Below are 23904 nucleotides of genomic sequence, written 5' to 3'. Positions count from 1 at the left end.
AAAAAGTAAGTAACCTTAAAAATGTAAGTTGTTTTTTAGAAGTGTTTAACTAGAATCTTAAGAAGTAAAGGAATAGGAAGAGGGACAGACCTGTGACCTCTTTCTAAAACACCTGTCCCCATCAGTCTGATCTAGCCTAATGAAGTATGGCTTAGGCCTAGAAAGAAAAAGTGGCAACTTCTGCTAATAATAATAAGCTCTCTTTAGGAAACATTGTTTTTCTTTTCTGTACATTTATGAGCAGGAGATATTTGTAGTTGCTAGCAGAAATAATCATGGGGACAATATGGGGTTGCAGGGAAAGCTTGCATATAAGGAGAAAAAATGGACAGGGCCATGTATCCTCATGAAGGATGCAGCTAGGGAACTTATTCAAATTACAGAAGAGGAGAGATACAAGAATTAGAAGGGGAAAAAGTAGAGTCCTGGACAGAGGAAGAGGAATATAGCACTTACATGTGGTAACTGTCAGAGAGGCACATAGGAGAGGCTGTCCGGAGAGCCTTCCTTCATGGTGTCTTGTGGAGTCCCTCTCCGTTTCCCTCCAAGATTGCATGACTCTCAGAGAGGTAGAGTCCTTCAGATAGCTGGCAATTCAGAAAACAGTCCTTTTGGGGAACAACAGAAATGAACAGGAATAAAGCCAAGGTTTTGTTCTTATCCATGATTGATTTGGGGCTGGAGAGTGTTTTGTGTTTGCTTTTTTAGTCCGCTCTTTGTGACATGGAAGACAGGGCGTGACAAACGGCTTCGTGGCTGCATTGGGACCTTCTCAGCCATGAATCTTCATTCAGGACTCAGGGAATACACGTTAACCAGGTAATTGCATGAGACATAAGATGGGTAGATAAATTTTCAATCAAATTTACCTACAGAATTGGAAAAAAGTGCCTGACTTTATGTCATCTGAGTAATAAAGAAAGAGTGTTCTCTTTTTAGTAATCAGGAAATGAGGCTTTAATCTGGTGAATCACTTACCATTCATTTCAACTATAGACAATTAATAGCATCAAGTTGGTTTCTTAGCATATTAGTATTAATAGATAATAGAGGTTCTCTGTGTAGCTTAAGTTGTAAATATTCAGGCACGTGCTCCCAACTCCAGAGTAGCCTCACGTAGGTTTTCTGTCCCCTTCCAGTGCACTTAAGGACAGCCGATTCCCCCCACTGACCCGAGAGGAGCTGCCTAAACTTTCCTGCTCTGTCTCCCTCCTTACTAACTTTGAGGATGCCAGTGATTACCTGGACTGGGAGGTGAGAACAGCCGCATTTGGAACTCTGCGTCTCTCGTTGCATTTGGGTTCGGGTTAGTACATGGTAATGTATCTCCTTTATTGAGAGGGCCTAAGAACATGGAAGCTGAGTTTGGAAGCAGTTGTGAGCCAGACAGGTGGCGCAGAAGGTGCTGCAATATTAGAAGCAGAAAGAATTATAAAGGCCTTCTTCTCCATCTTCCCAGTCCACTTGGGTTCACACCCTGCTCCCATGTTTATTAAATAATAATGAGGCCTGACCAGGCGGTGGCACAGTGGATAGAGTGTCGGACTGGAATGCAGAGGACCCAAGTTGGAAACTCCGAGGTCACCGGCTTGAGCGCGGGGTCACTGGCTTCAGCAAGAGGTCACTCACTCTGCTGTAGCCTCCTGGTCAAGGCACATTATGAGAAAGCAATCAATGAACAAGCAATCAATGAACAACTAAGATGCCACAACAAAGAATTGATGCTTCTCATCTCTCTCCCTTCCTGTCTGTCTGTCCCTATCTGTCCCTCTCTCTGACTCTGTCTCTGTCAGTAATAATAATAATAATAATAAGGATCCAGCACAATATTCCAGATCCCTTTTGGTAAGCCCTTGAGTAAAAGTTATTTAGAGTCATTTGTGAAGAGTTATGAACCCAAATCAAAACCCTGTGTCATGTTCGTTTAATGGAATAGATTGAAGGTGGAATACTTAAGATTATTAGAGGAACTATTGAAAGAATTTATTTTTGTAACGTTGATGCTTTAAGACAAGTGGATACATGTGGAATTACACCTTCTCTCAAGCTAAAGTGTTTTTGGTTTCTATACCTGAGAGAGTGAGTGATGAAAATGAAGAGGTTCTTTTATCAGAGCTGGTTCAAGATGGTCAGGGGACAATGTCAGTTTGTATCTGGATGACTAAAGTTCCCTTAGAATAAGTAAGTGCTGCCTGACCTGTGGTGGCGCAATGGGAATGCTGAGGTCCCCGGTTCAAAACCCTGGGCTTGCCTGGTCAAGGCACATATGGGAGTTGATGCTTTCTGCTCCTCCCCCTTCTCTCTCTCTCTCTCTCTCTCTCTCTCTCTCTCTCTCTCTCTCAAAAACTAAATAAAGTTAAAAAAAATTAAAAAAAAAAAAGAATAAGTAAGTGCTGTTTATTTGGCTGTGTTTTATTCTGTAGGTAGGGGTCCATGGGATTCGAATTGAATTCATCAATGAGAAAGGCATCAAACGTACAGCCACATATTTACCTGAGGTTGCTAAGGAACAAGGTGAGTTGGACAAACAGAATTTTAGTGAACAATACTATACATAGTATTGCTGACTTAAAGGGAGGAAAATAACGTGTGTTGTCTTTCAGCCTGACTGCAAGTAAGAATGAGTGCCTTTCTTACTCTTAATATCTATCAAAATTCTTGTAGAATGAGAAATAAACTCTTAACAGATACAGAAGCTGGGCAAGAAAAGGGGTGAAGATTTCTTCTACTCCCTTGTTTCACTTTCAGAGAAGAGATTTATTTTTTGTCCTACAAGACTGGTAATTATAGCAAAATTCTACCAAAACTTGACCATATTGTAGAATTCATAGTAAAGGGAAGCTGCCAGAATCAGAGGGATTTGAACTCTTGGTCATTAATTTTTTTTTTTTTTTTTTTTTTTGTATTTTTCTGAAGCTGGAAATGGGGAGAGACAGTCAGACAGACTCCCGCATGCGCCTAACCGGGATCCACCCGGCACGCCCACCAGGGGCGACGCTCTGCCATGACCAGAGCCACTCTAGCGCCTGGGGCAGAGGCCAAGGAGCCATCCCCAGCGCCCGGGCCATCTCTGCTCCAATGGAGCCTCGGCTGCGGGAGGGGAAGAGAGAGACAGAGAGAAAGGAGGGGAGGGGTGGAGAAGCAAATGGGCGCCTCTCCTGTGTGCCCTGGCCGGGAATCGAACCCCGGACTTCCGCACGCCAGGCTGACGCTCCACCGCTGAGCCAACCGGCCAGGGCCAATTATTAATATTATAGTTGAAAAAATGTAGGCCCTAGCCAGTTGTCTCAGTGGCAGAGCGTTGGCCTTGCGTGTAGATGTCCTGTGTTTGAGTCCCAGTCAGGGCACACGTCTACTTTTCCATTCGTCCCCCTTCTCCCTCTTTCTCCCACTCCCACTCACTTCTCTTCCTGCAGCCATGGCTCGATTGGTTCGAGCACATCAGCCCCAGGCTCGGAGGATGGTTTCCTGGAGTCTCCACTTGAGGCAATAAAAATAGCTCAGTTGTGAGCATGGCCCCAGATGGGCAGATCATCAGCCACAGATGGTGGTTGGTGGGTGGATCCTGGTTGGGGCACATGCAGGAGTCTGTCTAGTGCCCCTCCTCTCATAAGACATAATTTCTCCTGTTTTCTGTTTGTTTGTTTGTTTTCAAAGAACTTGATAGTGGGAGTTGAGGGGGGAGTATAGTTCTTAAATTGTGACATTAAAGGTAGGAAAGGGGTTGGGCAGGTTTTCTCTTTAAAAGAATACAGTGGTACCTTGAGATACGAACAGACCAACATACGAATTTTTTAAGGTACGAGCTGTGACTCTGTATTTTTGTTTGAGATCCGAGTAAAATTCTGAGATACGAGTCGTGATTCAGAAAGCTGCCGCTAGTTGGTGTGTTGGTGCACAGGTCCAGTACTGGCAGTTTGATATACGAGTTGACTGACTTCCAAGCTCAGTTACAAAACGAATTAAATTTGTATCTCAAGGTACAACCTGTACCTTTAAATGTTGCTTGTGCGTTCTGTAATAGGTTATCTCATTTTCTTTCTTGGAATTACTTATTTTTTTAATTAACATGTAAACACACATACATACAATATTTGTCAGATGTGCCTGACCAGGCGGTGGCGCAGTGGATAGAGTGTTAGACTGGGACGCAGAGGACCCAGGTTTGAAACCCTGAGGTCGCTGGCTTGAGGGCAGGTTCATCAGGCTTGAGCGCAGGCTCACCAGCTTGAATGCAGGGTCGCTGGCTTAAGCGTGGGATCATAGACATGACACCATGGTCGCTGGCTTGAGCCCAAGGTCGCTGGCTTGAGCACGGGGTCACTCGCTCTGCTGTAGCCCCCCAGTCAAGGCACATGAGAATGTAGTCAATGAACAACTGAGGTGCCACAACAGAGAATTGATGCTTCTCATCTCTCTCTTTTCCTGTCACTCTCTCTCTCTATGTCACAAAAACAACAAAACAAAACAATATTTGTCAGATGTGAACCTGGAATAGAAAAAAATGTCCTCAATATGTCAGCGAACTAATGATATGGACAATGGTTGCCTTGTTCATTGTAACTGTGTATATGAACTTTTTCAAAAGCAATATGGACCTGACCTGCGGTGGTGCAGTAGGTAAAAGCGTCGACCTGGAATGCTGAGGTTGCCGGTTCGAAACCCCAGGCTTGCCTGGTCGAGGCACATATGGGAGTTGATGCCTCCTGCTCCTCCCTCTGTTCTTTCTTCTTTCTATCTCTCTCTGTCTCCTCTCTCTAAAAAAAATGAATAAATAAAATGTAAAAAATTTAAAAAAATAAATAGAATTACAAAAGCAATATGGATATGATATATAAAAAGGAAGCCTTGCCTGACCTTTGGTGGTGCAGTGGATAAAGCGTCAACCTGAAAATGCTGAGGTCGCCGGTTCGAAACCCTGGGCTTGCCTGGTCAAGGCACATATGGGAGTTGATGCTTCCAGCTCCTCCCCCTTCTCTCTCCTCTCTCTCTCTCTTTCTCCTCTCTAAAAATGAATAAATAAATAAATAAAAAGGAAGCCTTTCATTCACCCATTTGAAATCATACATCTAACTTTTCTATACAAGGTGGCACGTGATAAGTATTTTCTAATACTGAGATGTAATGATGCCTGACCAGGCGGTGGCACAGTGGATAGAGCGTTGGACTGGGATGCGGAGGACCCAGGTTGGAGACCCCAAGGTTGCCAGCTTGAGTGCGGGCTCATCTGGTTTGAGCACAGCTCACCAGCTTGGACCCAAGGTCGCTGGCTCGAGCAAGGGGTTACTCGGTCTGCTGTAGCCCCACGGTCAAGGCACATATGGGAGAGCAATCAATGAACAACTAAGGTGTCACAACGAAAAACTGATGATTGATGCTTCTCATCTCTCTCCGTTCCTGTCTGTCTGTCCCTATCTATTCCTCTCTCTGACTCTCTGTCTCTGTAAAAAAAAGAAAGAAAAAAAAAAAAAAAAGAGATGTAATGATAATTTAGGTAAATAATCAAATTACTTTTGCCATTTGAAAACTGATTGGGGTGATGGGCACACAACATAATCAACAGTTCAGATGCTATAGAAACGTTTACCTGAAACCTATATACGCTTATTGGTCAATGTCACCCTGTTAAATTTAACTTTCTAAATAAAATTTTTAAAAAACGGATAATTAAAAAATAGCACATACTGCAGCAATTCAGGGAGTTTTCTTTGGTTTTCAAATTGACATATTTGGTTTTACCTTTTGAAAATGTGCAAGAACGATGCAATAGTATATTTGTGAACAGTATACTTTCCCACCCTTTCTAAAGGAAAAACTTCCTTCCTATTGTCAGTTCTCTATAATAGGAAACAGGACTCCTAGAAATCAGAATGGAGTTCACACAAAGAATATAAGCTGCAGAATTTGAATTCCCTTCCCATAGAACAGCTCTCGTTACGAGCCCTAGGTCAACCGGCCAGGCTTCGTTCCTAGATACTTACACTGGGGTCACCTCTGACAGGAAAGTCACAGGAGCAGGGGTTCCGGGGACAGCCATATGGCATGTGTTAGGCCATAATCGCATGGCCTCAGGCTGACCAGGCGGTGGCACAGTGGATAGAGTCAACCTGGGATACGGGACCCAGGTACAAAACCCAAGGTTGCTGGTTTGAGCACGGGATTATAGACATGACCCCATGGCCTCTGGCTTGAGCCCAAAGGTGGCTAGTGGCTGGTTTGAGCCCAAGGTTGCTGGCTTGAGTAAGGGGTTACTCGCTTAGCTCTAGCCCCCCGGTCAAGGCACAGATGAGAAAGCAATCAATGAACTACTAAGGTGCCCCAATGAAAATTGATGCTTCTCTCTCTCTCTAAATTCCTGTCCCTGTCTCTCTGTCTCTTTTGGGGGGAGAATAAAAATCTCATGCCCTCAGGATTTTTCCTGGACTGGTGGTAGTGAGGCAAACCGCTCAGTGCCTGGGTCCCAGGCTCTTCCCCAGCTCTCGCTGTGTTAGAGCTGCCCCACTCTGTCACTCTATCATTGTGCCCTGACTTCACTGTGTCTCTCCTCAGACTGGGATCAGATCCAGACGATAGACTCCTTACTCAGGAAAGGTGGCTTTAAGGCTCCAATTACCAGTGAATTCAGAAAAACGATCAAACTTACCAGGTAAGCCCCTGTCTCATTTTCCTTGTCATCTTAACTTAGTTGGGTTTGGATGGAGGGCACTTTTGATGGAAAGGGAAGAGAACGTTTTTCTCTGCTATCTCTAAGCTGGGAAGTGTGCTGAGGCTCTGAGGAGGCAGGGAGCAAGACCTAGATCCCCTGTACCCTGGCATCGTCAGGGCTGAGTGTCAGAGGGGGCGGGGCTAGGCCACTGAGCAAGTCATGGGTGGTGTCTATGCCAGACTCTCTTGGGGCAGGGGCCAAGTGGGGAGATGGAAGTCAGAAAATAAGGCGCTCAGTGCTGAAGGCCAGGGTCAGTTGAAGTTACATGTAGTTAGGTGACAGGGACCAGGTGGCATGTTAAAGAAATAGTCAGAAAATGTGTTTTTTTTATAAAGAATTAAAGGGAAACACCTCTGTCTGAAGCAAATGTTTCTTTGGGGAGGCTGCCTAGTGTGGTAGAATGTACATGAAACTCAGCTCTACCACTTAGCTATGTGAACTGGGTCAACTATTCTGCCTCTCTGAGTAGAAAAAGATTTCCTGTCTATAAAAGGCAAAGGAGAACATTCGCCTTGAGTTGTTTTAGGTTCTGGTAAGGAATTTCTAGTCCAGGGCCAGGTAGCAGATGTCAGTTCTCTTCCCATCCCTACTGAAACTGAAAACACTGAGAGGTTTGGCTTCTGTGGGCCTCTGGCCCGTTTGTAAAATGCTGAATAATCATATAGTAACCACACGGGTCTATTTGGAAGATAACCTAGTGTTTTTGAAATGCTTTGGATTCAAAAAAAAACCCTTCAAATACAAGGCATTGTTATTATTATTATTATAATTTATTTGAACAGCCATTTCCCTGTCAAAATTCAGGAATAATCACCTTGCAGTGGAGGAGTGATTACAGTGGGAAAGAGATGGCTCTGGGTAAGGACTGTCACACCCAGCTCCTGTGGTCTGTAGTAGGCTCCATAGGTTTGTAACACCCCATGCTTCGCATTCTGACTCATGGCTCTTTTTGGAGCAAAGCCAAAGTGCTATATGACATCTGTTCTAAGGACCCAGTGAAATGAAATGGCATATTCACCAGGAATTGGGACCCATCCTATATAGGCCCAAGATCCTTTAACCCACTTCATGAGAATTTGACCCAGAATTAGGTGTCTGTGCCTTTTGGTTATAAATAACTTGTTTGTTGCTTTTTGCAAATTGAAGTTGCATTTCTGTCAATTTACCATTTTAAGCTGAAAGTAGATAATGCAGTTCACACTGAGCATTGGTTGTAGTCATTTTTCAATCTGCCACCCATATAATCTGGAAATACTTCCTCCAGCCCTGGCTGGATAGCTCAGTTGGTTAGAGTGTAGTTCTGAAGCGTTAGAGGTTGCTGGTTCCACCCTGGGTCAGGGCACATACAGGAACAGATCAATGTTTCTGTCTCTCCCTCTCTCTCTCTCTTTCTCTCTCTAAAATCAATAAATTTTAAAAATAATTAAATAGTTCCTCCAGACCCAGTAGCAGATTGCTTAAGAGCAGCCTGATGATGAGCATTTATAGTGTGTGAAGGTGGGATGTGCGGAAAACATTCTTGGGTATTGTGCTTTTTCATCTTGTTCATTTGTAATAACATTGTTTTCTTGTGCTGTCTTTCATTTTCTGTAAGTCAGATTGCTCTTGGTCTTCCATTTAATTCTTATAAAATGTAGAATAAGCTTTTGGTTTTCTCTGCTGAGTGACTTTACTAAATGAATTGTTTGGGGTTTATAATACCCTTCCCTTTCTTTTACACAGATACCGAAGTGAGAAGGTGACAATCAGTTATGCAGAATATATTGCTTCTCGACAGCACTGTTTCCAGAATGGCACTCTTCATGCCCCGCCCCTCTACAATCATTACTCCTGACACAAGGCTGCATGACCAGTCCCAACCCCCTGTGGCCACCAATGGCTATGACATCATTGGAGCAGATGCCTCCTCTTCCTGGTCCAGTTACTTCTATTACTGCACCATTTTATGATGCTAGCTTCCGTTGCCAAGTCTGCCTCCAGCTGACTGGGGGTGGGGGGAGGCAGGGTTATATTGAATGAAGCAGAACTTGAGGGGCCCAAGCCTTATCTCAGCTTTTCCTCATTATGGGGTTCCGTTGGATTGGGGCTCCTCCATGACTAGTGAGAATTGCCATGTGAGTTCAGAAGACCGTTGACATGCAGGTGGCTGCCTGTGTTGGCCATGCAGTGGAAGCTGGAATTGATTCCTGAAGGGGCACCTTTGTAGCCTCCCCAGATCAAGTAGGTATTCCTCTGGCAGTCTGTGCAACGGAGACCAACAAGAAACATTTTTAGGTTGTTTTAAATTCCTTTTTTTAAACTTCCAGTTTATTGCATACCAACAGTTGATTACAACCTCCATGCTTCATAAGTGGACTCCATGTTAGGGTTGAACATGGGCCTCGTTGAGTCCTTTGAGGCTTCTGGACAGAGACCCACGTCAAGATCGAAAGCCCTTTGGATGGCGTGGCAGATCTCATCGCTCACTCAGCCTCGAAGGTTTTAATTCTGGTCCTGCTGTCAGGTGGATTTTCTGGTACTCTTCTTGCATTGTCTCCTGGTATTGAACAGAGACCTCTGTGGTAGAACCTACTGAGGAATGGACTGCAACGCCCATGGGAGGTCCTGATGTCATTGCTGCATGTAGTGGGAAAGGAGAGACCTCTTCCTCACCACCTGGCTACCTCACTCCTCTACTGGTAGCAGTGCCTATAGCTAGGTCTAGGTTCACAGAAGACATAGTGGTTCAAACAAGCACCTAGGTTGGGCTTGTCACATTGTCACAGCAGAGAATCTAGGGTCTCCAAGCTGTTTTTTTCTTTTCAGGCAAACATCTTTAAGGGACTTGAAGCAGAGGAGTTCCTTTTTCTGATTTTCTACAGGGAAATCAGAAATGAGAAGACAGTGGATGATCCAGCCCTTGACAGGACTTTAGAACAAAGCTGTGTATTAAAACAAGGTGAATCGTTATCTTGCCTAATATGCTGGGAATCTTCATCCCACCATGGCATATCTCCCCAGAGTAGCTCATTTCATTCTAGATCACTCAGATTTTCATGTGGCATATTTCCGTTTTTTACTGTTGCTGGCTCTAAATAGCTGTCAGGTTTCTTTTCCCTCTTGCAGTCTTCACTCATTTGGTAGCAAAGTTTATAGAAGTTGATAACTTTGAAGATGCTTTGGAAACATTGTTACAGAGGCACTGCTGCAAGTATGCACAGGAAGAGGTGTCTAGTTGGAAGAAAAGACCCAAAGGGTGATACACTGGTTTTAACAACATGCTTAGAGAACTCTGGAAGTGGACTGGATGTTAACCTGGTGGACCCAATGTTTTGATTTAATTTATTTTTTAAAGTTTATGTGGTGATGGTGTGGCTTTCTATCTAGAAGATGCAAATAGTCAAGTCAAAATAATCTTTTTTAGTTTTCTGCTACCAGGAATGGGCAGGAGAGCAGGTATACATCTAAGAAACGACACATTATAGGCATTGCTGTCTCATTTCTTGGAAGGATGAATAACAGAGCAGATGTGCTTGGCATCATCCTCTGCTCATGAGGATATGAAATGTGCAGGGGAAATGGGCCAATGCCAGGATGCCCAGGCTGGGCTGCATTCTCACATCCTGGCACTTTACCCTGGCAGAGTTAATGAGAAAAGCTACTGGCGGTGAAGGGATTGTTTCATGATTTTCTGCTGCTGAGAATAGTACGTGTCTTGTTTCAAACGTGACAGCAGTTTCTTTTAGGTGCCATGAATTGATGTTGGTGGTCAGCTTGGTAGTCAGCTCGGGACTAAACCCACCCACCTTCAATTTGTATAACAGTATTGACACATAGGGCTACATTCATTACTGTTCAAGTGTTCTATGTTAAAAGTTGTGTTTAATTTCTAAAGATTGAAAAAAGCAAAAAAAATGGTGCTAAAATTTTATCCCTGAGCATGCTCAGTGAAACTGGTCATGCAAGTATTTACAGTGCCATGCTCCTCAAGCCTATTTTTTCTTGTAGAAATGTTGCCCTATTTGTCTCCCTATTGTATAGTATTCTTATTTTATTTTATTTTATTGAGGGTGGAGTAGGATACCTGCCATTTAAGAAAATGAGCAGAAAATTTAAAACCCACAAAAGGGGGGAGGGGTCAGTGCACAGGATTGGGCTAGTTAACCCAGCAGCACTACAGTGGGCTCAGTTTTAGAGAAGCCTCACTCCCTTCGTACTCCCTCGCACTCCATACAGGTTCAGCAATGGAGATGCTTGAGATCCTCTTGCTTGTGTAGGGATCTCAGGAGTTGACCAAGGAATATTTGTCTCTGTAAAGAATGGCACTATAAGCCTCCATCCTAAATAGGGCCTAGTCAGGAAGTGGTCTGGAACTGTACATTCATGGTCCCTCGTGAAGATGTGTGGCAGGTGGCACTCAGGAAAAATACTAAGTCTGGATCATCCATGTGGCTACTTTGCATAGGATTATGACTCCTAACTAGAACTGAGCTGCCCTGCACACACTTAACAAGTGCAGTGATGAGGGAGGCCAGCACATGGTGTGAATGGTACGTTTAAAGAAAAGATTTTTTGCTTTGTGTCATTTGTTTTTGAGCTGCTCAAGCTGAATAGTAGGTGACCACTGTTTCCAAGAAACTAGCCCACTGTGGCTGGCTGGGTTCAGAGTTTGTTTCATCCCTAGCTGTGAGTGCCTTTTGGTCTGGAAAGTTAGCTTATGTCATAATACCCACAGCTAGGACGTTCTCTGTAATTATGAATTGTGTTTTCCATGAAAAGAGCATATCTTTGATCACTAGAGTTTGTCAGTGTTGGATTGTTTTCACTGTGAGGTTCTTAAACTTTTTTGCTTCATAATTAATATTAAAGAAGTTCATGTTAGAAACCCTTTCAACATGAAAGGTTTATAATTGAGATATAACATTTTATTGTTTATAATAAAAATCATCTATACAAAAGTCCTAGGTGTTAATTTTAATATTTGCACAAGATCTGTTTTCCATATTAACATCTACAATTTCACTATTGATGTTATCTTCTGTTGAGATTCTGGAGTCTAGGGAGCTTGTGGTTTTTTGTTTGTTAATTTTCATCTTGATTTCCCTGAAGCAAGAGACTTTATATGGCCTTCAAGTACAAGGACTTCAGACCAATTCTTAATATTACCCTTGGTTGCCTCTTGGCTATATAACTTCTCAGTGCAAATCATTGAACTCTTTAATGAAGTAATGTAGAGAATAAATCATAATGGGTAAAAATTGTTCTTTGTCCTGTGTTGGGTTTTTTTGGAGGGGGGATTGGAATACTGGTAACAGTTGTTTCTGAAGACAGCCAACCAGATGGTTTTCAATCAGGCTGCATATATTGTGTGGTCATGACCTCGAATAACCTTGCACTTGTATATTTTCTTGTGGTTAGTAACAATGCCATTGGTTTTTTAGAGCCAGGTTTCCTGAACAAGGGTTCATGAACCCTTTAAAGTTTGGATTTTGGAAAGAAGTTTCATAGATCTCATTAGATTGTCCAATGAAACAGACCTTTCCTATAAAGTTAAAAACAAGAAGAGGAAAAATGCTCAAATTTAAGATATCATTTGGCAACAGTAATCCAAACAAAGACACTGGGACAGTGTTGTATTCTGACCATAAGGAAAATGTTTATTTTTCTTGGATGGCCCAGAAAAGATGAGATGTGTTTGGAGAAAATGACAAGTAGTTTTTCAAACATACAAACATTCATATTCTGGGACTGTCTTCAGTTTAAAGTTTTAGGCCCTTACACTTGGCAGAACACAGAAGCATATGGCCACATGTTCAATGTTAGGGTTAGATGATAATTTCGGAAATAAACTATGAGCAACTGATTAAACAGTTTGATATAACTTGGGTGTGTGAGAGGAAGCGTTTCTTCAAGAGAAATTAAGATTCTAGACATTAAAATTCCAGATTACCTGAAATACAAATAGCATAGAACTCCACATTACTGTTTCGGGTGGGGCTTGGTGGTGGTAATGGTGGCGGTGGTACACTAACAAAGTTTGCCATATTAACCATCTCATTGTCTGAAATGTAAATTAAGTCATTTGGTTAGAGATCAGTGCTGCTAATTTGAGTGGGGATAAGGAGGTACTTTAAAGTTGTTTCCAAATTAATACGAGATCTGTGACCTTGGTTTTAATATCTGGCTTTGAAAAGACTTTTATTCATTGAGCTGGTTGAAGGACTTGACTCTAAACTAATACCTGTAGTAGCATCCTGAGGAATGAAATATAAGTCCCATTCCTTCTCAGTCTTTTTCCTTGTTCTAAAATGAATCTGACAAGGATTCTAGGGTCTCTGTCTTCCTGTTGCTTGCTCGCTCTGTTCCCATGTAGGTTCTGTAGGCTACAGCAAAATGAAAAACAGATTACCCCTCTGATTTCAAAACTGTTAACTATTGATAGGGAACCACATGAGAGAATTCTCAAGTTCACTCAGTCAGATTTCCAATCCCCTACCCAAGTATGGCCAGTCTAGTCCCCAACCAAAGAAGTAACCCAGGGAGCTGCTGTTGGAACCTTCACAGGCTAGTGGTGAGATACGCTTGAGATCAAATCTTGGCCCTGCCGTTTATGAGCCAAACAGTTATTACTCTGCTTTGTGACAGGAGTAGGCAGCCTGTTGAAAATTATTTGCTCAAGCTCCAGCACAAGCTGGAACGGCTGGATGACTGTGACTTTCCAAACTGGGAAATGGCCAGTGTGAACTCCCCAGAACTTGAAGCTATGATGGGCACAGACAAGAAGTGTCAGACTTGGTGTGCTCAGCCCTTCAAGTCGGGACAGGCTTTCTCAGAGAGGTGGGTCCTGAAGAAAGTCTAGCTTGACCTCAAGAAGAAAGCTTCTCAGGCAGTCAAACCATAGTGCCAGCACAGCTCGGTGCAGTGGACACTGGCACAGACAGATGGGACTTAGAATCCAAGTCTGGGAATCCAAGGACAGTCTTTTGGAGGTTTTTGTACCTGAAGTAAAGGACTGTTTGCAGAATCATACAATCATCACCCCTCTCCCGTATACCCCATTCCTTTCTATCTCTAGAGACTATTAATAGCAAAAGGGAGGTAACATGTTTATCCTTTTGGCTTCTGCTGTAGCACTTAACAGACTTCCAGCAGCAAGTGCCAAAGATTTCTTTTAATTTATGAAAGGAATTGGGAGATTCTGTACATTAACCCTTGGTATAAGGATAACTAGGAAGTGTTATTCTAGTTTAAAGGCAGAACACCTGGGTCCAAGGTAGAAAACTAGTGATTTCAGTCCACAAGGGATTCTTTGAAAAGTACTCGGCCCTGGCCAGTTGTCTCAGTGGCAGAGCGTCAGCCTGGCATGTGAATGTCCTGGGTTTGATTCCTAGTCAGGGCACACAGGAGAAATGCCCATCTGTCCTCCCCTTCTCACTTCTCTCTTTCTCTCTCTCTCTCTGCCTCCAGCCATGGCTCGATTGGAGCGAGTTGGCCCCGGATGTTGAGGATGGCGCTAAGAAGAGCTCAGTTGCTAAGCAATAGAGCAATGCCCCAGAAGGGCAGAGCATCACCCCCTAGTGGATTGCTGGGTGGATCCCATATGTCTGTCTCTGCCTCCCTGTTGCTGAATAAAAAATTTAAAAAAAGATGAAAAGTACTCTTGAAGGTGGAAATTACGTTTTTGACTGAAAAAAATGATACAGCAACATTAGTGAACAGTGTATTATAACATTATAACATTGTTCTGTTTGTGTAATTCCTGTGACATGTAAAGAAGTTGAAATATGAATTTACCTTAATGAATATTCTGCTATGTACCTAACAATTTTGTTCAAGTTACCCCTCCTCCACTGCTGACCACATGTTGAGAAGTAGTGTCCACCATGCCAGCCTCTGCTGCTAGATCCTCTTGGACTCACCTACCCCCAAACAGAAGTGACTTCTTGCTCTCTGTATTGTAGAACACAGCACTTTCTGTGACTTTCTTACATGCCACTTGCCACTTTTTGTCTTTTACTGTGGAAAGCAAGTCCAGATCTTGGTGAGCAACCTGTGATGACAGATCGATCACTGATTATCTTTTTTTTTTTAATTTTTTAAAATTATTTTTATTTATTCATTTTAGAGGGGGGAGGGAGAGAGAGAGAGAGAGAGAGAGAGAGAGAGAGAAGGGGGGGAGGAGCAGAAAGCTTCAACTCCCATATGTGCCTTGACCGGGCAAGGCCAGGGTTTCGAACCAGCAACCTCAGCATTCCAGGTTGACACTTTATCCACTGCGCCACCACAGGTCAGGCTTTTTTTTTTTTTTTTTAAAGAAGGGAGGGAGACAGGGAGAGAGACAGAGAAACATTGATTTGCTGTTCCACTTATTCATGTATTCATTGATTGGTTCTTGTATGGGCCCTGACTGGGGATTGAACCCGCGACTTTGAGACATATAGGGATGACACTCTAACCAACTATGAGTGGGCCAGGGCAACTGACTGTCCTGTTTTTGTTTTGGGGGAGGTTTTTTTTTTTTTTTTAGCAAGAAAGTCAGGAAAGAAGAGATATGAGAAACACACCTCGTACACTTTAGTTTATTGATTGCTTTTCATATGTGCCTTGACTGGGGGGCTCAATTTGAACCAGTGACCCTTTGCTCAAGCCAGCAACCATGGGCTCATGTTGATGATCCCATGCTCAAGCCGGCATCCCATGCTCAAGCTGGCTAGCCTAAATTCAATCTGGATGAGCCCACATTCAAGCCAGCGACCTTGAGGTTTTGAACCTGAGACCTGTGTCTCAGATCAATGCTCTATCCACTGCACCACCACCAGTTAGGCTGTCTTTTTAATCCCAGAGCATTGCTTATAAATGTTTACAATGGTTTCCTGAATGAAAATGTGGACAAACCAAGCTGTGGAACATCACTATATCTATATTTATGTCTCTTCTCTTCACCTGTTGTCTTCTCTACTAGTGTGTGTGCAGAAGATACCTAATGTTGGGTATCCAACTAGCCCTTGGGCCAGCAAATAGTAAGGTACAGTAAGTAATAGTTGCTCTGTAAAGGCCTGTTGAATGGATAGATGGAAGAAAGAGGCCTACGATGAGTTCCAGGCCCATTTCTGACACCTGGCTGCTGCATGTCCTAGGACTACTCATCAGTACATCTATTCACAGCTTGAATAAACTGTGTTATGAAAGCACTTCAAAACAGTAATAAGCTCTTACCAGTACTATATAACCTACTATTATTTTACTTGTGGACCAAAAAGGGGCCACATACTAAACCTGACAAGCTCAGGGGGGGGGGGCCTTCATAGCAGGCCTTACAAACTCGGACCAAAAGATAGTCTGAAAGTAAAAATTCCTAACTAAAAGTGGGTCATGGTGCATAGTCACATCCTAGGCCTGTAGCTTCCTTGACAAAGGTCAATCTTTACCTTTAAACTTGTCTATTGTCTTTGTGCATCTAAAATAACATAACTTTGAAATGTCAGGTTTTCTTTTCCAGGCCCCTCAAGGCACACCCACCACACTAGAGCAGGAGACCATCTCCATGAGCTGCAATGTTAGCTACCCTATACCCACTAATGTAAAAGAAGTGTGTGTCTCTCCATTTTACTTTTTATCTAGTCCCATCCCCTTAAACTACTACCAATGGATTTTGTGTAACCCTCCTTATGTCTCCTTCATTCTTTTTATATTCTTTTTTTTTTTTTTTTTTAAGTGAGAGGAAAGGAGATAGAGAAACAGACCTAGCAAACCCCGCCAATGACCAATCAAGCTATCTTCATTGTCTGGGGCTGATATTAGAACCAGTCAAGCCATTGGCTGCAAGAAGGGAACAGAGAAGGGAGAAAATGAGGGGAAGAGAAAAGGGGGAAATGAAGGGAAGAGAAGCAGATGGTCACTTTTCATGTGTGCCCTGACTGGGGATTGAACCCAGGATGTTGACATACTGGGCCGACGCTTTATCCACTGAGCCAACTGGCCACGGCCATCCTTTGACTTTAATGTATAAAATAAGCTACAGAACTGCCATTCTCTGAAGCATTATCTCAATCTGTGGAGATTTTGCTTACTTGCACTTGTCAGGTCGGCTCAAATAAAGGCTTTTGTTTGTTTGTTTGTTTGTTTTTTGTATTTTTCTGAAGTTGGAAACTGGGAGGCAGTCAGACTCCCGCATGCGCCTGACCGGGATACACCCGGCATGCCCACCAGGGGGCGATGCTCTGCCCATCTGGGGTGTCGCTCTGTTGCAACCAGAGCCATTCTAGCGCCTGAGGCAGAGGCCACAGAGCCATCCTCAGCGCCCAGGCCAACTTTGCTCCAATGGAGCCTTGGCTGCGGGAGGGGAAGAGAGAGATAGAGAGAAAGGAGAGGGGGAGGGGTGGAGAAGCAGATGGGCGCTTCTCCTGTTTGCCCTGGCAGGGAATCGAACCCGGGACTTCTGCATGCCAGGCCGATGCTCTACCACTGAGCAAACCGGCCAGGGCTTCAGATACAGTCTTATAAGACCTTTTCTCAGGCTGAAAGTTCATTTGTCAGCACACCCAATACATTTCTTCTGGAAATACAGATACAAAACAAATTAATTTTGTAAAAATTATATTTATAAAACAAAGGAATATAATGTACATATTCTTGTCTGGTAATATTATTATCTTTTTATTGATTTTAGAGAGAGAGGAGAGAGAAAAAGAAAGGAGTATTGATCTTTTCCTGTATGTGCCCTGACTTGGGTTCCAACCGTCAACCTCTGCACTTCAGGATGACACTCTAACCAACCGAGCTATCTGGCCAGTGCAGTAATTCTTTTATTTTATTTTTAAAAATTTATTGATTGCTTGATTTTAGAGAGCAGTCAAGGCAGAGAAAAAAACATCAATGTGTTGTTCCACTTATTTATACGTTCATTAGTTGATTCTTGTGTGTGCCTTGACCACTTGACCCTGCTACCCATATGAGGAGGATGCTCTAACCCAGTGGTCCCCAACCCCTGGGCCGCAGACCGGTACCAGTCCGGGGGCCATTTGGTACCGGTTTGCAGAGAAAGAATAAATAACTTACATTATTTCCGTTTTATTTATATTTAGCTCTGAACGATGTTTTATTTTTAAAAAATGATCAGATTCCCTGTGTTATATCTGTCTAAGACTCACTCTTGACGCTTGTCTTGGTCACATGATACATTTATCCATCCCACCCTAAAGGCCGGTCCGTGAAAATATTTTCTGACATTAAACCGGTCTGTGGCCCAAAAAAGGTTGGGGACCACTGCTCTAACCAACTTAGCTACCCTGGTGGTAATTTATTATTTGCCTAAACATTGTTCACTGCTGAGACAAGTAGTGCACTATTATGTACTTTATTTATTTAATTGAGGAAGAGAAGGACAGAGAGAGATAAGCATCAGCTCGTAATTGCAGCACTTGAGTTGTTCATTGATTGCTTCTCATGCATGCCTTGATCATGTCTATGATCCCACGCTCAAGCTGGTGACCCTGCACTCAAGCTGGCAACCTCCAGGTTTTGAACCAGGGACCTCAGCGTCCCAGGTCAATTCTCTACCTACTGCACTACCACCTGGTCGGGGTGACTATGTACTTTATTTTACAACCTTGTTTTCTCTGTAGTTGAAACAGCATCCTTTTTCATTTGCTTGCTGTTAGGTTTGTTCAGGGCTCCTTTAAATCCAGAGCCCATTTAAAACTCAAATTTCCCTCACCCAACTTCCCAGTAGGGCTTAAAACAGAACATTCTCATCCCCCACTGTAAAGTTGTAGGTAATTTGCTTGCTATTCTCTCTCTCAATGGCTTCCTGGCCTTTACTTTGAAATGTAGCAAAAAATTTACCTTTGCAGGAATGTCAGAGAAAGCTTACACTGGGAGGGACCTAACTGACCATTAGGGGAGTTTAAATCACTATAATTGCTTGTGAAAGCCTAGCCACAGCTCAAAGGCATCATCAGGTCCAAGCTGTTCCTGGGAGATTCCTGACCTCTTGGCTGTCTTCAAAATTTACCAAGGACACCAGAAAGGACCACGCTGATTAGGCCTGTGCTACATCAGAAAGCACTTGTGTGTCTGCAGGTGAAGCCCCCTCCTCCTGCTATAGTCAAGTCACTGACTAAGGCAGTGGTTCTCAAAGTGCGCACCAGGGCACACTGGTGCACCCTGGAAGATTTCCAGGTGCGCCCTATGGTATTCCAGAGAAATATGTGCCTGTTAGGGACCAAAAAACCAACAGGGTTTTTGGAGTTTAGATTTTTGGGGGACAGAGGTGTGGGGAATTGGCTGTAAGTTGACAGTCTGCCCAACCCCCCACCTCACTTGCCTGATTAGGTTGCAAAAGGCTGTTAAGCTGTGGTGCTGGATTGTTTATACTACCCCCCATGTTCCCCAAAAGACTGGAGGCAAGCTTCTTCTATCCTTTGGTGTAAAGTGCTCCTCTCACTGACCACCAATGAAACAGAGGTGCCCCTTCCGGGAGTGCGGTGGGCCGGATAAATGGCCTCAGGGGGCCGCATGCGGCCGCAGTTTGGGGACGCCTGGTTAAGATGATATGTGTGGTGGGGGTTTTCTGCACTCAACACAAGAGTAAAAAGAGGAATTCTTCAACGTATTGACGAGGAAATGAGAGTTTGCCTTTCAAATATATGCCCAAACATTGAAGAAATCGCTAGGACACATCAGGCTCATGTTTCTCATAAACACAAGAATGAAAAAACTCTCTATTGGAGCAAAGGATGGCCCGGGCTCTGATGGCTCCATGGCCTCTGCCCCAGGCGCTAGAGTGGCTCTGGTCGCAACAGAGCGACGCCCCAGATGGGCAGAGCATCGCCCCCTGGTGGGTGTGCCGGGTGGATCCCGGTCGGGGGCATGCAGGAGTCTGTCTGACTGCCTCCCTGTTTCTGGCTTCAGAAAAATACAAAAAAAAAAAAAGAATGAAAAAACTTAACACATTTGCACCGGGACCTGCTGAATTTACTAAATCATATAAAGAGTGTGTGTGTTTGTGTGTGTGTGTGTATAAAGATAACTTTTTTGTTGTTTTTTATTTTATTTGTTTTATTTATTTATTATTAGAGAGGAGAGAGAGACAGAGAGGGAGAGAGAGGAGAGAGAGAAGGGGGGGAGGAGCTGGAAGCATCAACTCCCATATGTGCCTTGACCAGGCAAGCCCAGGGTTTCGAACCGGCGACCTCAGCATTTCCAGGTCAACGCTTTATCCACTGTGCCACCATAGGTCAGGCTGTTTTTAATTTTTTTAACCCCTCTGTTTTATGAATTCTAAGAAGCATAACTCAAAAAATGTAACATAAAAATGTTTTTAAATGTCAGAATAAAATTAATTTTGTCAATTATTTTGTTTTTTTTTTAGATTTTTATTTATTCATTTTAGAGAGGAGAGAGAGAGAGAGAAGGGGAAGGAGCAGGAAGCATCCACTCCCATATGTGCCTTGACCAGGTAAGCCCAGGGTTTGGAACCGGGGACCTCAGCGTTCCAGGTTGATGCTTTATCCACTGCACCACCACAGGTCAGGCTATTTTGTTTAATTACTATAAAAGCATGCTTGGACTTGATATTTTTTTCTTTAATATTTGACATATTATAATATATTTCTCAGAAATTTGTATATAGTGCACCTACAATTATTTGTAGAACTTTAAATGCGCCTCGACTTCAAAAAGTTTGAGAACCACTAGACTAAGGCCAATAACCCCGATATGCTAAACTGAGGATGTCCAGGTGCATCCAACCACATGCCAGCAAATGCCTGCAGCAACCCCTATATCAAGAGTACAGAACCTATGGCTTCTGAGCCAGATGTGGCTCTTTTGATGGCTGCATCTGGCTCGCAGACAAATCTTTAAAAAAAAACAAAAAACAAAAACCAAAAATGGCCCTGGCTGGCTGGATCAGCGGTAGAGCGTCGGCCTGGCGTGCAGGAGTTCCGGGTTCAATTCCCGGCCAGGGCACACAGGAGAAGCGCCCATCTGCTTCTCCACCCCTCCCCCTCTCCTTCCTCTCTGTCTCTCTCTTCCCCTCCCGCAGCCGAGGCTCCACTGGAGCAAAGTTTGCCCAGGCGCTGAGGATGGCTCTGTGGCCTCTGCCTCAGGCGCTAGAATGGCTCTGGTCGCAACAGCGAGATGCCCCAGATGAGCAGAGCATCGCCCCCTGGTGGGCATGCCGGGTGGATCCCGGTTGGGTGCATGCGGGAGTCTGTCTGACTGCCTCCCCGTTTCCAAATTCAGAAAAATATAAATGGAGTCTGAAATGTGTTCTCCTACACAACGGTAATGATTATGCAACAGTTCCAATTGGTTAATCAACTCACCTGCAAGAAGATTATGATGACATAAAAATTGTCCTCAACTTTCTGAAGTATTAGGAGCATAAGTGGATCATTTGTGTGGATCTTAAAACGGTAAATTTCCTGCCTGACCAGGTGGTGGTGCAGTGGATAAAGCGTCAGACTGGGATGCAGAAGACCCAGGTTCGAGACCCCGGGGTCACCAGCTTGAGTGCGGGCTCATCTGGCTTGAGCAAAAAACTCACCAGCTTGGACCCAAGGTCACTGGCTTGAGCAAGGGGTTCCTCAGTCTGCCAGAGGCCCGCAGTCAAGGCACATATGAGAAAGCAATCAATGAACAACTAAGGTGTCACAACAAAAAACTAATGATTGATGCTTCTCATCTCTCTCCATTCCTGTCTGTCTATCCCTCTCTCTGACTCTCTCTCTGTCCCTGTAAAAAAAAAAAAAAAGAAAAAAAAGGTAAATTTCCTGCTAGGACAGCAGAGAGGTTTCACGAAGTATCCTTGCTTTCTGTGTTTGTGGGACAGCCGAGCTCGGGAGAAACACTGGGCACAGAAGGAGTGGAACTGAAACGTGTAACTCTGGAAGTAGGGATGCAAAATATTGTGAATGAACCTGTAGTTAATTGAGACAGGATCATTTTTCCCCCACTTCACATCAAACTTGGCTTAATGAGGCAGTTTGTTCAGGCTTTGAATAGAGAAAGTGAATGCTTTCAACATATTATTTCTGCTTTTCCTGCCTGTGTTTCAAGAAGATAAAAGCAGGTATATTCGATGGATCTCAAATCGAACCCTCATACGTGATGAAGAATTTGCCAGGAAGATGAATAAGGAGGAGAAAGCAGCATGGCAGTCTTTTGTGGCAATTACAAAGAACTTCCTTGGCAATAAAAAAGCAGAAAACTTTGAACTTCTGGTTCAAAGGATGCTGTTGGCTTTCTGCAACATTGGATGTAACATAAGCGTTAAGATTCCCTTCCTGAACAGTCACCTTGATAAGTTTCCCCAAAATCTTGGAGCTGTTAGTGATGAGCAGACTGCTGCTGGAGCATCAAAGGAGATTGTCCTCAACAAGTACACAAACGCAAGAGCTACAAACGCCAATTTTTGCCTGAATAGAATTTAATAAGTTTTGCACAGCCTGACCAGGCGGTGGCGCAGTGGATAGAGCGTTGGACTGGGATGCGGAAGGAGCCAGGTTCGAGACTCCAAGGTTGCCAGCTTGAGCGCCGGCTCATCTGGTTTGAGCAAAATCCCACCAGCTTGAACCCAAGGTCGCTGGCTCCAGCAAGGGGTTACTCAATCTGCTGTAGCCCCCTGCTCAAGCACATATGAGAAACTAAGATGCCACAACAAAGAATTGATGCTTCTCATCTCTCTCCCTTCCAGTCTGTCTGTTCCTCTCTCTGTCTCTATCACAAAGAAATAAAAATAAAAAAGAATAATCCTGCCTGACCCTTGTTGGCGCAGTGGATAGAGAGCAGGGGTCGGGAACCTATGGCTTGTGAGACAGATGTGGCTCTTTTGATGGCTGCATCTGGCTCGCAGACAAATCTTTAATAAAAAAAATGTTAAAAATATAAAATATTATTGACTGACCAGGCGGTGGCGCAGTGGATAGAGCGTTGGACTGGGATGTGGAAGGACCCAGGTTCGAGACCCAGAGGTCGCCAGCTTGAGCGCGGGCTCATCTGGTTTGAGCAAAATCTCACCAGCTTGGACCCAAAGTTGCTGACTCGAGCAAGGGGTTATTCGGTCTGCTGAAGGCCCGCGGTCAAGGCACATATGAGAAAGCAATCAGTGAACAACTAAGGTGTTGCAATGCACAATGAAAAACTAATGATTGATGCTTCTCATTTCTCTGTCCCTGTCTATCCCACTCTCTGACTCTCTCTGTCTTTGTTAAAAAAAAAAAAAAAAAAAAAAAAAAAAAAAGGCCTGACCTGTGGTAGCTCAGTGGATAAAGTGTCGACCTGGAAATGCTGAGGTCGCCGGTTCGAAACCCTGGGCTTGCCTGGTCAAGGCACATATGGGAGTTGATGCTTCCAGCTCCTCCCCCCCTTCTCTCTCTCTCTGTCTCTCCTCTCTCTTTCTCTGTCTCTCCCTCTCCTCTCTAAAATGAATTAATTTAAAAAAAAATATATATATATATAAAATGTTTTCATGTATTACAATCCATTCATTTCCTACCGCTCATGTTCATGGTTGCGGGTGGCTGGAGCCAATCACAGCTGTCCTCTGGGACAACACCAAATTTTTATTGGATAATGCGTATTGTACACAGGTCGTTGTATGGCTCTCACAGAATTACATTTTAAAATATATGGCGTTCATGGCTCTCTCAGTCAAAAAGGTTCCCGACCACTGGGATAGAGCATCAACCAGGGATGCTGAGGTCCCAGGTTCGAAACCCAAGGTCTTCAACTTGAGCGCGGGTCGCAGGCTTGAGCGTGGGATCAATATGATCCCATCGTCCCTGGCTGGAAGCCCAAGGTCGCAGGCTTGAGCAAGGGGGTCACTGGCTCTGCTTGAGCCCCGGGGTAAAGGCACATATGAGAAGCAATCAAGGAACTAAAATGATGCAACTAAGAGTTGATGCTTCTGCCTCTCTTTAAAAATAAAGTAAAACATTAAAAAAATAATTCACTAAAAGCAGTAAAAATTTTTAAATGACTAAGCCATTGAAACAACCGCCACTGTTTGTTTTCGGAGTCACTTACCCAGCTTCTATCCACGGGAGTTGCTACGATCAGTCAGCGCATTCCGCATCTCCATCAGTCTTTAGGCACGGTTCATAAGTGAGCAAACAAGCTGGGAAAGGTCAGCTGAACAGCCCCAGAATGGGCGGTACAGGTAGGCATAATGGTGAACAGGAGTATGTTTCTCCCCTCCCAGGCTTCAGTCTTCC

At 43.8% G+C, this 23904-nt stretch overlaps 1 protein-coding gene and 1 long non-coding RNA gene across 6 annotated transcripts in view; one reads left to right on the top strand and one right to left on the bottom strand.

The window, feature by feature from the left end:
- Positions 1 to 11945, top strand: part of AMMECR1L (AMMECR1 like) — a 30170-nt gene extending 18225 nt beyond the window's left edge. For all 5 annotated transcript variants that reach the window (XM_066345949.1, XM_066345946.1, XM_066345945.1 and 2 more), the window contains 5 exons: positions 709 to 819; positions 1140 to 1254; positions 2424 to 2514; positions 6550 to 6646; positions 8429 to 11945. In XM_066345949.1, coding sequence (XP_066202046.1) covers positions 709 to 819; positions 1140 to 1254; positions 2424 to 2514; positions 6550 to 6646; positions 8429 to 8540 — 526 coding nt within the window. In that variant the 3' untranslated portion in view covers positions 8541 to 11945. The remainder of the gene's footprint in view (positions 1 to 708; positions 820 to 1139; positions 1255 to 2423; positions 2515 to 6549; positions 6647 to 8428) is intronic.
- Positions 37 to 23892, bottom strand: LOC136378765 (uncharacterized). The gene is made up of 3 exons (XR_010746634.1): positions 23717 to 23892; positions 1243 to 1405; positions 37 to 608 (listed from the first exon to the last, which is right to left on the bottom strand). It is a non-coding gene; the product is annotated as an uncharacterized lncRNA (long non-coding RNA).
- Positions 23893 to 23904: the final 12 nt, after the last annotated feature.

The sequence above is a fragment of the Saccopteryx leptura genome, chromosome 7 (genome assembly GCF_036850995.1).
Source record: "Saccopteryx leptura isolate mSacLep1 chromosome 7, mSacLep1_pri_phased_curated, whole genome shotgun sequence".
NCBI classification, from domain to species: Eukaryota; Metazoa; Chordata; class Mammalia; order Chiroptera; family Emballonuridae; genus Saccopteryx; species Saccopteryx leptura.
Note: the sequence above shows the minus strand (reverse complement) of the source record. Positions and strands in the feature narration are given on the sequence as shown.